This window comes from Gymnogyps californianus, chromosome 1 (genome assembly GCF_018139145.2).
Source record: "Gymnogyps californianus isolate 813 chromosome 1, ASM1813914v2, whole genome shotgun sequence".
Lineage (NCBI taxonomy): Eukaryota > Metazoa > Chordata > Aves > Accipitriformes > Cathartidae > Gymnogyps > Gymnogyps californianus.
Genome location: NC_059471.1, coordinates 190,186,614 through 190,201,702, shown reverse-complemented (window position 1 = coordinate 190,201,702; position 15,089 = coordinate 190,186,614). Strand labels below are relative to the sequence as shown.

General features: G+C 35.4%; 1 protein-coding gene across 2 annotated transcripts in view; it reads right to left on the bottom strand.

Annotated features, from left to right (window-relative positions):
- Positions 1–8,364: 8,364 nt before the first annotated feature.
- Positions 8,365–15,089, bottom strand: part of MDFIC (MyoD family inhibitor domain containing) — a 54,390-nt gene continuing 47,665 nt past the window's right edge. For both annotated transcript variants that reach the window (XM_050915631.1, XM_050915632.1), the window contains exon 5: positions 8,365–12,003. In XM_050915631.1, the coding sequence (XP_050771588.1) occupies positions 11,756–12,003 (248 nt within the window). In that variant the 3' untranslated portion in view covers positions 8,365–11,755. The remainder of the gene's footprint in view (positions 12,004–15,089) is intronic.

Sequence of the window (15,089 nt, the reverse complement as noted above, 5' to 3'; positions counted from 1 at the left end):
ACTATTCATATTTACGGAAGTCAAGCTTAAATCACGCAAAACAACTTGTTCTATGAGTAGCAGAATTAATTTTCATTTGTGTGAGTTCAGTCTCTCAGCTTGATTCCCTTGCATTTAATAAAAGGTGAACTTCAGCTGTAGGGTTTTCCACAATTAAACATTTTTAGTAAGTCTCCCTTCTGTGGATTCTCTGACAGTTTCTACGAGCTGAGCAAATTCTGCAAGTGCTCCCTCAGTGGGGTAAAAATAGGCCCACTCTCCTTTGTTAGGGTTTTTTATTCTTTAATTGCTCTCATTTTTCATTTGGTTTAAATGGGACCAACAGGCTTAAAAGTTATTAGTAGGGAATAAGAAAATGGACAAACACACATGCAAGCATATACATCACAGTGGATTATTAAGCCCTTTTCTCTCTGGAAACCAGGCTAAGAAAAGGGGAAAATTCATTTCTGTCGTTGGAGAAATCCCCATATGTCTCACAATACAGTCTAACAAACTACTCATGATTTCCATAGGGGTCTATTTTCATTTTATCATTTGACTCCCTCAAGAACAGCACAGAACCGAGGAAGCAGCCTGAGGGAAATAAATAAATAAATAAACCTAATGGTATAGTTTGTGAGTTAAATTTCTCCTGGAGTAGGGGAATGCAAAACTATTGCTGAATCAATGTAACACAGCATTGTATTAACCTCTAACTAAGGAGCAGGGAAGCGAAATATGCAGTAAAGTCTCTCCACACGCCTGACCTTTCCACCTGCTCTATAATTTCCTGCATTGCAACATGTGGAAGGATAGTGTACAAAAAAAAAGCCACTACCCACTTCTTCTCCCCGGCCCAGAGGAACTGGACCTTCTAGCTCTGTATTTTTGCTCTTTTTAAATTTCAGAGTAGATTTGTAATGGTTATGATGACCCTACTGACAACTCACAACACACAAATCCCAGTGGTTCTTTGTTTAATACACCGGAATGCATTTTGTCTTGTAAATTTTCCATAAAATTCTGTATCATAGATGAACTTTCATGCTTTATTTCAGTGAGTGGACTATTTATCTTAACATTGCTGCTCATCTTCCTTTCACAGCCCATTTTATTAACTTTTTAATATTAAGTAAATTCACTTTTTATCTATGATGTTTGTTTTACAGGTAATTCATCTAATTTAAAGTATTTTCTTAGGGACTTCAATTTAGCTTTGCCCTTGAAATTAACATTTAATGTGTTTTACATTTTTGCAATAGAAATTAATCTTTATTTGAATTATTAGTTCAGAACTATAACCTACATTCACCATATTTGAATGTTGGTATGGGAAACATCTGTGACCGCCACATTATCCTGTTACTGTGAGAGAGGACATAAATCTTTGTGTTGTGGAGATCCTGCACTAGCAACAAAAGGCGCCATTTCAATAAATTAGACACATATACTGGTACTTCTCGTGCTCCCACCAGTAAGGGTAAGGAAAGAAAGAAAAAAAACCCCACCAAATAAAACTCCAACCCACAGAGATGTTGTAGAAACTGTTATGGGAAGACAGTCAAGGAGCAATCCACCTTGTAGACCCAGGAGACACATCCCTGCTTTATCTGATGCACTTATCTTACTTGCAGAGCATGGGTCAGAAAACGTCACTTCCTCATTAGATAATCTCTCCGAATACAGGTGATAAACAGCCTAGAATACTTTTCTTATACACCTAGAATATATAGAGATATTATGCCAATGAAAGTTTTATTGAAAAACATTTCCTTCTATTCCTTTTTTAATGTTTGACAAAAGTAAGAATTCTATGAACCCCATTCAAACGATCAAAATAATCTATTACTGCCGCTAAACAACAAATCCATGAGGTATTATTGCACCACCTCATCCAACCTCTCCAATATGAAAGGAAATAAAATTCCATCCAGTTCAACGTTTATTGATTATACATATACTTTTTCTCTATATATGCTATATATATGTATGCAAATACACACACAGCCTTTTAAAGGTAAGCATACCTTTCAGAAAAGCATTCAGTTGTGAGCTAAGACTATCAGGAGGTTGGTAAACAAATGCTGGCTTTGGTAGTTTGTTCTACTCGTTATTATCTTCACAGTTACATTCAGGTAAGAAACTGGACATCAATTTTTGTTTGGCTTTAGATTTTAGCTCTTTCTGCATCCCTCTGGTGGAATAAGAAAAGCTTCAGAACACAGTAATTTGTGCCTGCGAAGATACCAGTACAGTGTGATGAAGTCACATCTCAGTCTTCTGCTGGATAAACTGAGTAGAATAAGTTCTGCAATTCTCTTTTTAAAGCAATTTTATGTCTCTGAGTAATTTCTGTGGCTCTGTTTTGGACTATTTCTGTTTTTCAAAACACAAAGGTCAGAAAGCAGTGTTCTGAAACTGGTTGCCTAAGTACACTCTTCCCTGCTTCCACTCACTGCATTACCCATTTAAAAATCAAAAGGTCACCATGAAAGGCCACAGCATTTCAAGTGAAAACCATTGTTCAGTACCTTCTTCATCATGATTCTCAAGTCTTTTCAAAGTGTTTAAAATTAATCCTTTTTCTAAAAAGTAAATTCTAAATATTTCCTTTCCCTTTCATAGCATGGAAAAACATTTTCTCAGAGAGGTCCATCCTACCAGGTCCAGATTGCTCTAAATAAGCACCTTGTAACAAGGTACATATTTAATTTACTGTTCCATCAACTGTTGATTCATCTACAATTCTGCTAGAAATGCTTCCAGATCATTGATGAAAATGCTGAATAGTGGCAGGCACAATACCAATTTCCGCAGTATTTCTCTAAAATCACCCTTTTAATAATGATTTCATTTGACAACTACTATTTGAGACCTATCAGTTACTCGGTTTCAGTCTACATCATCTGCACATATTAAAGTACACTCTTGCAAATCAAGATGTCATATAAGTCCTAAGTCAAACGTGTTAAGAACTCAAGTATACTATGGCTATACAATTATTTTTATCAGCCAAACTTTTATTCTCATTAGTGAATAATAATCGAGAAGTATTTCCCATAAAACTATATTGACACGCATTAGTACTTTTTCCATAATTTAATGTCATTATTTCCAGATCAAGCTTCCAATCATTTTCCCTGAGAATAAAATGAGCTTTCCCCAAATTCTAATTACCATTTTTGAACATGAAGTATAGTAAGGTAGCATCAACCTCTTGAAATGCAGTTTGTTTATGTTAAAATCCACTCTCACCTAAGGTCTTAAAACCATACTGTAAGGCTACCACAAAGTTGCAGGTAATTTTAATAAGCAAAACACCACTCCAGTAGAAGGGGTTTTTTGCGTGGATAAATATGTATTAGGCATCAAAGAAGCAATGAGAACCAATAGAACTGGACAGGAAGTTTTAGTGAAAACACAGAGGATGCTGGATTAGTATAGAGAGTGCTGGCAAGCACTCTGAGAAATGGTAAGAAGCCGAAAGCTGAGATGGAGCAAAAATACAGAAGTAACAAACGAGTAAGCTTTAATGACATGGTAGATTCTTTTTCTCTCTCTGTTTGCTAAGACAACACTTGGAGGTCTCCACCCTGGAAATTTTAAAGTGTTCTACAAATCCCATGAAAATCTTTCAAATGTTTACGTAGAAGAACATAATATTGATTCTTTGGACTGTTTCCTTCACAGAAGTTAAGGTGCAACTGAAATACTGTCAACTTTCTTGCCACAGAAATCCATCAATACACCATCCAACACCCGTGTTTCTCATTTTCAGAGAAAGTCCCTTCACAAGTTCCCTCAGTCTTGTGATACTTTGAAATGAGAAGCATAGTTCATACAGTCTATAATGTCTGAAATGAATGTCATGTTGAAGAAGACAGGTTGAAGAAACTGGACTGGATTTCTTTGGACTAGGTAAGAGAAAAGTAGGCAGGAGTACACAAACTATATGAAAGGTTAATATATGAAAGGTTATGACAAGAGAATGGTGATCGTTCTACACATCCACTGGGAATAGAACATGGATACATCAGTCTTACTTGCAGAAATGAAAATAAGATTAAATGGGATGTTAGAAAAAAGCTTTCCATCTGTAAGACTACCGTAGCACTAGTGCCGACTATCTCCAGAGTGTCCAAAATTCCCTTCATCGGAGGTTTGCAAGAACATGTTTCTAGACACAGTTTCAGCTTAGACTGCTGAACTAGAAGTTCTCTAGAAGTTCCTTCCAACCATGTACTTCTGAGTTTCCACAATATTTGTGTGCGCATTTTGGAATTAATATCTTCCAGTATTAGCCTTATTTATACAAATGATTCCGCAAAGTAATTTCCAGCAAAAGTTGGAAGTTAGTATTACTCAGAAACACAGTATGTTTTTGTCCTTTCCAAACAATGTGTGGGATACAAGTTCAGTATGATATAGCCTTTTTTCATTTACATGTACATATACTACAAAAATACTACAGTTCTACTTTCAGATGCTATAAAAATTAATATCAGCTTTAAAAGGATGTGAAACATGTAAAAATATCATTTTAACACCAAAAAATACATTTCCACCCCAGGTTTTTGTAACAAGACTTGCATATGCAATACATGGAACAATTTAAAAATCATTTTGATGCATTATGAATCACCTGTAAAAAAATAAATAAGTGAAGACATTCTCAATTTTGGTAAATATTTATAGAGCCAAACAATATGAAGTATATGTAACAATCAAATTTCTAGTGAAAATGTGTGCAAGTAGGTTTATTTTGAAAGGAAAATTCCTAATCCCAGTGTCATACCCAATTAAATTCTCCAGGTAATGACCCCATTTGCATAGAGAGCTGAACCCACAAGTGGGAATTTTAATGGGCACACCACCTGAGTACATTAATTGAGAGTGACACTACTTGAACTAGTTTTGTGCTTACCCCACTGAAAATTCTACTCATATTATTTTTAATGTCAAGCTACAAGTCAAATTTCAAGATGATGGATTTGTTCTTTTTTAAGCATTGAATTTGAATAAAAGAAAGCTTTAATTCTGTTATGCATTGCATAGCTTTAACTAATCTGTAGTTCTGATTCTCACCATTGCTTCATTTTTTCAGTGATTAGAATTTAATTTTATTCATTAATTTGTGAATAATTAGATAGAAAATAATGCCTTCAGCAGCTAAATTGCTTTTGGATTGCTGTTTAATGTACTTTTACCAGAATATGTGTTACAGTTAAGCTGGCATAATAGTTTACTAAAATGTAATTGTGTAAATATGTCTAATTACTCTTTCTGAAGAAACAAGACAATATAAAATTTCAGTCATGGATACCTTAATTTTCTTAAACTTAACTCCATGAAAGCTTGGAAGTTGTAAAGCAGATTACTGATGCAGAGATGGCAGTTGTCAACAGTAGTGGAATCCTTGCACTGCATTTCCCTTTATCCTTCACACACTACTTGTAGTGACCTTGAAGTTATTGTGGATTCTAAACCACTACTGTTAGTCTACATAAAATAGGTAATCAACGTGTCTCCTCCTCATATGAAGAAACAGACAAATAGGAGCTGCATTTCGTAGGGAGGAAAGCAAACCCATGTTGCTTAATACATTTCTTTTTCCCAGCTTGTTCTTATTAGTCTTCAGTAACTGAAAGTAGCACAGAATCTAAAAACTAGCATATATATGCCACTGTAAAATTTATTAATTTTAAACTAATGTACTGGTCTTATTCTCGTGAGTAGAACTATTTTGAAGCTTGCCAGTTTGCAAGACTGCAGAGTCCATCTCGACAGAACTTTTGGTTCTTTATTTCAACGAGCAAGACAGAATCAACATATTTTGAACTGCATATATTCAAATATAAAACACTGTTGAGCTACAGTTACTAAGATATATTCTAAAGTTCCAAAGATATCACTTTCACAAGTCTGTTCGACTAGGAGTTGCATATAGCACTGAACACAGAAAACATGAAGAAATAACTTACAATGTAACATACATCTTGGTATTGTCCTAGACTTCCATAATAAAAGCCCTTTCTGTTCCCTTTGAACAATAAAGGTTTAAACAAAAAACAAAACCAAACCAACCACCTTGTGATAAACCTAAAGAAACAAAGGTAGGCACTGTGGAAAAAGATTGTAATGTGAAACACATACAAGTTAGAGTACAGCGTATTCACAGTGTGGTCACTTTGTACAACTTGGAGATGAGACAAATTGCAGAAGCCTACACCACTGATTGAAGAGGAATTGTATAGTGCTTGGGCACCAATTACATACCCTACTGAGATGACATAAAGAGCCTCAATTATAGTGGAGTATTTCGTCAGTTAAAATAGCATATGCATATCAGAATAAAAATTAGTAAGATACTATTAAAGGTATAAAAGGTATTATACAATCTTTCATCTAACATCCCCTTTTTATGAGTATTGAATGGCAATGTACTAACAATTGTTATAATATACATACATAAAGGAGGCAAACAGGATTGTATTGTAGTGTTTTATTAAATTTTTAAGTGAGGTGAACCGACACACTAAAAACCATATAGAGATTAAGATCACCTAATCAAACTCAACATCTGCCTGTTTTGCAGAATGGTAATTCAGAGAAATATCTCTCTTTCCAACTATAGTAGAAATAGCCCATCATATCAAAGACTTCTATAGAAGAGAAAGGCCATCCTTTTATGTCACTAGCACCAAATCACTGGTAAATACCATAAGCAAGTGCTTATATGAGGAGGCTGAATTTTGTACAAGCAATCAACTTCACACTTGAGTATACCAAGCACAGTGAACAAGTGCATCATGGAAGCGGGTGCAGGGTATTATTTTTATTGAACTTCTTTCAATATCCTGATGCTAAAATTGAGTTAAGGTCCCCCTGCTTCTCTTTGGAAGTGATAAGAACTGGCAGAAGGGTTAGAAGGTAGGAAAAAAAGTAAGATTAATGCCTGTAGGATTCTAGAGCTACTACTGTCACCATCAACACTACCTGAAGTCTTCCAACACATGGTGTACACACTCACATATAGACTGAGAGAGGGACAGAGAGAAGATACCAGGGAGATATTTCTCTAATCTTTAATTTAATTTTGGGGCCAAGAGTAAGATTTCAGATATATGATTCATTCTATACGTTCTACAATATATCTGTTGCCTTTCAGAAAGTTACAAGACTGCTGACATAAGGAGGTTTACTGTGGAAATACATCAATACAATTGGCATTGCTCTCCAAAAACATACATCAAATATTGCAGTCATTAAGATAATTTTTAAAAAAAATGTGTGAACAGCTCAGAAAAGCTTCTCATTTAGAACATTATAAAAACAATGATTCACCAAACTCAACAAACAGTTGTTAATGTGAGTACTATAGCTGAAATAAAGTCATTATTCAATCCAAAAGCTCCCAAATATTCCTGATCCTTCTTCACTGAAGCCTTTTTTTTCTAGAAATATTATGTATTATGGATACTGCCTGGAACACCTCTAGTAAGTCTCAAATGGTGCTATTTGTCTATGCATTTATTAGTTCTCTTACACAAACAATTATTTTGGCACACAGTCTCAATGGCAAGACTTCCTAGTACACACTCAAGCACAATTTCTGTCAGTTTTAACATCTTACCTCTGTAACGCCCAGAGGAGACACATCAGAATTTTTTTAGACCCTCTAAGGGCCCACGTATACACAGACATGGTAGAACGTTCAATAAATTTAAAACAGACATAGAAAAATTAGTGCAAAAGACTGCAGACATGCAGTTTCTGCAGTTTTAAAGTAGCATAAGCATGTTAACACTCAGCTTAAGCCAACATGAAAAAAAATCTTTGCTTAAATCACAGTTGAAACAGTCTACTCTATCTGTGTTTAAACTAACTGATTTTAAAAACATACCTTACTTTAAAATAATGGTACTGTGTGTAAGCCTTCGTTTCTAATGGCCTAACATAGGCCATTAGACCTTAATATGTCTACTGCAGTACTAGGAACTGACTACACTCTTGTTCAGCTTGTTTTTAGTAAACTGAAGACTGTTGCTGCAGATGTATTAAAATAATTATCATTTTGATCAAATTTAATCATTACTTAAATTTCACCTTATTAACACAATTTCACTAAGGAATGAATTTGCCCTCTGAATGACGAACTTTTTTACTGTTGGAGATTCATGCTAGCACAGCTTCTAGCGTCTGAGTTGGTTTAGCTCCACCTGTAAGACAACTCACGTACACCGGCTCGCTCTCTGTGCAAATCACCCAAAGGCCAAAGCCTTCAGGAAGTGTTGTAACAGAAAAAAAAAATCACAAATAAGACATGAAATTATCATTCAGAAGAGTAACAGGGCAAGACTAGAAGAAGAAGATATCCCAAAGTTTCAAAATAAAGATCTTTATTTCAAAATAGTGTTTGAGAATAGCACATCCAGTTGATATAAAATACAAATAGCGAGTTACCATTTTTTCAAATGGGCCAGTTTGCAGAACTATATACTGAAACACTGTACAAGTTCACAAGAACTATTATAAAATAGACAGTTAAGTTCTGATGTTTTAATTTTATTTAAACTATATTTTCACATTTGACTCCTCCTAATTCTGCTTGTTTTAATTACACAAGGTGCTTACAACATTGCCTATAGAGTGAAAATTACAAAACAGAATTTAAGAATATAAATATAGAAAGGAATTCCTTAAACTACATACTAATATTCTCTGCTACAAAGATACATTTTACAAAAGTGCTAATATCTCTATGACAAACAGTAGCAGATTACATTTAAATGTCAAACAAATCAAACAATTTTTTATTTTTTTCAATTGTTTGTAATACTTTGATACTTCTAATCACTATGAGGGTTAATAAACACTATTTTCATTTCCTAGTATTTCACAAATGAAGTGGGAAAAGAAATAATATATCTGCATATGTATGTGTGTGTGCATGTGTGTGAGAAAGAGTCTGTACACATATGCATATGCATGAACAAAGTTCTTGTAATTATTATTTGTATTGTAACAGTACTGGAAGTAAATGCTTAATAGTAAATACATTTCCCAGGTTTTCATAATTTCAATAAATCAAAAAAACTTCCAAGTTCCTGTAAGTAGAAACAAGGGTTTGTGCAGAGCAAACTGTATAGATAAACTTTTACACAGAAAAAGGACTCCCTAGATTGGTATTTTCTTTTTTTTAAAACTGTATCTTCCTGTGGTAAAAGTAATTTTTACTAACATCCAGTATTCACTAAAAGCTTGATATGCAAATGTGCAGTTTTCCAAACACACAACTGGAACTGCTCCGGCAGGGCACGGACACTGGGGCAGGACAGGAGACTGGAAGTCGTCTTCCCCGTCCCCAAAAGCGCAATCAGACAAGAAACAGCCATTATTCACCTCTCCGTGACCAGAAGGACACAAGGAAGGACAGTTCATGGTGCTGCCTAGCCCCAGAGAGCATGTCCCCACCACCACGGTGTCAACCATAGACCTGCAATGGGCGAAGCACTGCTAGACTTTTTCCAAGGTGCCTCGAGTCCCAGTGCTCACTGTGATGCCCCCAATTTCCCCAGAGGCATTATGCCTTACAAAGGCAAAACGCCTCCAGGCACTGCCACTCAGCCAAGGCACCTCTTCCCCCTTCCCAATGTGGTTCAGACTTTTAGGAGTCATAATTGAGCCCCATGGGCCTGATTCTGAGCTCAGGGAATTTATCAGTTTAACTATATGACTCCTTATTAGCCTGCCTATTACCATAATATCTTTGTGTTTTCTAGCTGGAGCTAAACCAACGGAAAATTCTGACATTAATGGAAATGCACTTAGTTTATGCAACACAGATCTGAATCTGGGCCAATATATGGAAAAAAAAAAAAAACCATGATAAGAATCAATTCTTGTAGTAACTATCAAAAAGCAGGTAAGAAACCCTCTGAGTAAATCTGCATTGCATCAGAATGCACCACAATATTGCAGATGTTAAGGCAAAACGCAACACCTCCCAGCTCCCTAGTATAGTTGAGGATTCGGCTATGTTACCTTCAGTGATAACTTGCAGTAGTAGGCACTACTAGTCAGTGTTCACAGGGAGAAGCTTTGGTTAATATCAGACCATTTGTTGACTTAGCTTCACACTCCTGTGATCTTTAGCTTGTCACATTTGCATAAACTGAATTCACTACAGCGGAAAGAGACATTTATGGTCAATTCACTCAACAGAAATAAATTGGCTATCGATGACTCTTGTAACAAGGCCTGAATTTATGAGATCCAACAATCTACAAATGGGAAATCTGGAGTGTAGATAGGAAAGTTTAAGTATGTGAGATCAAGATGTGTAGGTGGTTCACACAGAAAAGTTAATGAGCTACAGACATGGAGGGGAGAAACTAGCAGATGGTAAAGAAAATGGGTACCATTATTCCTTAAATCTGGGAATGCCATAAACCTCTTCATGTGTTGGACCAAATCCGTTTCACAATTACAATGACAAAGAGAGATATTTCTCAGAAAACTTTAATGGTATAATAGGGAAAAAGTTGCCCACTCGATCCTAACTGTATTCTTCAAACATTTTAAATCCCAATCCTTTTATTTTTAAAGGATATCACACATTTTTAAAATGTCCTTTTTTTACACAGTTATTTAAAAATAACACTTAAAATGTATCTGTGAATAAACATTTCTACATCTGCTTTTTGCATTCAATGACAGAATTCCCTGATCAAATCAGTTTTAATTTGGTCTTATACCCTGTTTAAATTCTGCCATCCTCTGTGGATCTTTCTCACACAGTGAAGAAATAAATACTAACTTATGTGACACTGGCTCTAAAGCCACAAACACTGACAGGGCCACTTCATGTACAGGTTTAGATTCTGGAGTGAACTTCTGATAATTTCCCTTTTATAGCCAAATTTTGAAGATTTGTTAGTCTATTAGTTAGTCTGTTAGGCTAAGGATATATTTCATGTCTACACAGATTTCCAAAGTCTCTTTCTAAAAAGAAGCATTTCAAGTAATATTAGTACTGAAGTAAAATATAAGTTCTCTATTCTGTCTTGATTGGTAACAACGAAATCTTGGTACTCTAGTCCATGGCAAAACTTAAATTGACTTTACTTTGCCAAATCTTCCCATAGTATCAATATTGACAATGGAAAATACCAGGAATCTCTCTCAAACCAATGAGATATTCAAAACAAAAGAATTATTACCAATGTGAGCACTGTAGCAAAACCAACAGTAGATTCCTGATGCTGACTTTTGAATTAAGTTTAAAATAATAGAGCAAAGTTGCTTTCAACCCAAAGAGACTGAAATAAAGACATTTTGCTTTTCAGAATGCCTGTAAAGGCATGTTATGCATGGAGGCATTCAAGCATTTCAACATTAAAGTAGGTAAAGGCAAATACTTAAGGCTTTGCCCTGTAGTCTCTTCTCTGACCAAAACCTGTCACTCAATTCAAATGGCAATTTCGCCCTCATACAGCCTGTGGTATCAGGCCTGTAATTTGGTTTCAGTAAAGTCTTCCATTTGCAAAGCCAAAAGGAAGCTGGAATGTAGCTTGAGTTTCACATACAAAACTATACAATTTGTGTTAGAACACAGATTTGAGGATTGCTTTTAAAAAATATATTTATATATAGGGAATTAACAGTGCAATACCAGTTGGTTGTGTGAAAATCTTACCTTGTCTTTCTTCAAATGTATTTAAAGAAAAGCTCTCCAGTTTTATAGAGAATAAAATAAAAAGGGATAAATATTTCATGATGGGAAGCAGATCCCACAGCATTCCATGCAGATCTCCAGGCAATCTGAAGATTCACAACATGCGTCCATTATGCCACAGTCCATATCACACGGGCAGTTACAGTCATCCCCCATCTCGTCCCCACAGCAACAGCAGCAGGCCTCCGATGTGCAGATGCCACAGGATGCTTGTCCCAGAACAATGTTACAGAGGGTGAGAAATTCACAGAACAAGCAAGCCAGGATACAGTGAACGCAACAATCTTCATACGTACCAGTTCAGTAGCATGTCATGTATGAACAAACAAAACAAACAAACAGACAAAAAGAAGAAAAAAGAAAAAAGAAATCATTAATATGTTATTCTAAATACATCACACTGTCAAATAAGTAGCTGAAAGTCAATGATTCAGAACAGACACAATCTAACACTATAAAGAACATGTTTCCCAACTTCAAGGTCACTTTTGCAGCCTAACTTGTCTCCAGTTCAGTATTGGTTTTGGTGCAAGTTTCCTTTCCCCACTTTACTTCATGCAAATGCCAAGTACTAAACATCCGCTTAGATCCATTTCTCCAGTGATTTATTATGTAAAATATCCATATCTATTATCTTCAATCTTAACTTCTTCCAGCAGGCCCACAAAGCAATTAAAAAAAAAATTTTAAAAATCAGCTTATGAAGGAAACTATCTAAAACTATTTCCAGCCTCTCCCAGTGCATCTTGCCCTTCCGAATCTGTTTTGTTCGCTTGTTAGTTATGAAGAAAAATAAGGGAGTTGCCACAACATTTTTGCTTTCTTTACAGTTTTATGCGCACCTTAAAACCAGCATAACAGCATGTTATATGTATTTCTGTACTGTCAACAATATATAAAACATTCAGTCAAAACAGATTTTTCTGTTGCTTTTCTACACAAATCTCTTGGCAATCCTTTTAGTCTACTACTTTAATCTTCAATAGAGTTCATACCTACACCTGAACATCAATATTCATCTCTCATAAGTACTACTTTTCACTCTCCTCCCATAGTAAGCACATAACATCTATAAAGCATATTTAATTTGTAACAGGCAGTGAACAGTCATCCAGAAAGAAAATGAAAACTTAAAAATACACGAAATGTTCAGGATAGAGAATTATTGTTCTTTCCTAGACTCAGCTTTCATTCTTCTTTTTACTGCTTGCAAGCCTTGAACTCCTTTAGCCACAGACAGTTAAGATTGGGAAAATATTCTGGGGAAAACATCCTGCACCATCTCATCCTTTCCCTGTCCCTACAGTCTATCACAGGTATCTGCTATGAGAGGCCCGTAGGAAAGACAGGATATTGAGCTATATGGGCAATTGGTCTGACCATCTACAGACGTTATGTTCTTACAGTCCACAGGCTGGAGACTGTTATCATAGGGGAAAGCTTGCAATTACCTGCAACAGTAATACTACCAGGCCTCCTAAACTTATTTATAAATGTCAAAAACAATGCAGTAACCGTGGGAAGTATCTTGATTGATTCAAAGTACCTCTAACATTGCAGAAACTTTGACTGCAGGATAGTGTAGCGATGACTTTACACAAGCAAGCACGAATACTTAGAGCAATGCAGTGACAGAGGCTCAGACTTGCAAAATGTGTCCCAAGAAACAAAGTAACTACCTGACCTCTTAGCCCACTCTAAACATCACACTGCTGGGGATTGATCTCTCCTACTTACTACACTACTGAGATCCAAACTTAGCTTGGGAATACCTGTACTGCAATGTGGTCACAGTCATAATATGCATAATGAACACTTATGCCCAAAAGAAAAAATGGAAATATCAGGAAAAGCAAGAAGGAAAAAAAACCCCAACCTCAAAAACTCCCTACTACTGTGCAAGAAGCAAAACTGAGAGGAAACCACAGGTAAGATTGAGCTGTTTTTAAAGAAAGGTGTTGCTTGCATTAAAAGGCTGCTTTTCTCAAAGAAATACTGTCACTAAATAAATGACCTTCATAGAAAACCCAGAAGATATGTGAAATAAAGCTGGGGAGTATCAGTTCACTGAAGAGGACCAAAGCCAGACCGATAGCGATTAATTAGCTGGTTGTCATGGAGATGGTGTTAAATTTGTTCAGGTACAATCTCCTTTCAGATTTTCTTTTAATATGAAGGAAAAAGATAAAGAAGTCAAGAGTTCTATCTAAGAAGCCTACATATTTGAGGAACTGAGGTTTTTACTATTTTGCATCTTTAAAACGCAGCTGAAAGAAGCTAATACCACAACAAATTTTGTTCTACAAATTTTTTTTTAAACAAAACACTGTAATAAAATTTTCTGTGTATCAGTATTGAAAATAAGATGCATAAACAAATCTTGCCTGCTTCATGCAGGGTTATGTAAAATTGTAGGGAGAGAAATAAACATTCACAGAAATTATAATATACATATTTATTGATGGGCAAGAGACAGAGTTCATAGGTTAAACAAAAGGGACTGCACTCAGAAAGCACCTTCTGGACCCACAAAAGAACATTTCCCTCCTAATCTAAAAAAAAACTAAATCAATACTTACAAGAAGAGGCTGTGTTGTTTTAAATAAAGTTATTTGAAAGGTAAAAGCTATAAAAAATGGTCCAAGACACAGAAAGAAATTTTGGCCATTAGTGCTATGATGGAAACTTTGTGGAGGGTCTTTCTTTCCATCTCTTCTTCACTGACTGAAACGCTAAAAGGATTTATTTACCTACTGTTTATTTTTATTTCCTTCTCCCCAGATGGCAACACTAATTTTCCATTCAGAAAATCTTTATATAACAATTTTACTTAACCTACACAAACACTTAACATAAAGTAGAGCTATCCTTTACTGCTCTCTTCATTCTTGCAATGACTCATTTGTACAATGAACATAAACTTTGATCCACATTTCAAGGACAAACCTGAAATAATCATGCTTTTATATTCTTCATGTTATTGAATTTTAATAGCTATCCAGGTAGCAATTATTTAACACATGACAAAGCATGCTGTTACCTGGTCCTACCTAACTTGCTGAATTCAGAATCATGACTCTAAAGGTCTGTAATACATTTGGATAAAATGGGTGGAAGAATAATTTCTTCCATGTATGACTCCTACTTCTTAGCTTCTTAGCTTCTTATCTACAGATGTAATTATAAGGAAAAGGAAAAGATACAGTCACAGTGTTTTTTTGTAACAATAACAAATCTACATGCTACACAAAACTCACACATCCTTCTCTTCTACCCATATTTCTACAGCAACCTGTCAGTTCCATACAAAAAATTATACAGCTAAAACCCACTTCCTTTGGTTGCTGTTGCAGGGTGTCATGATCAGTGG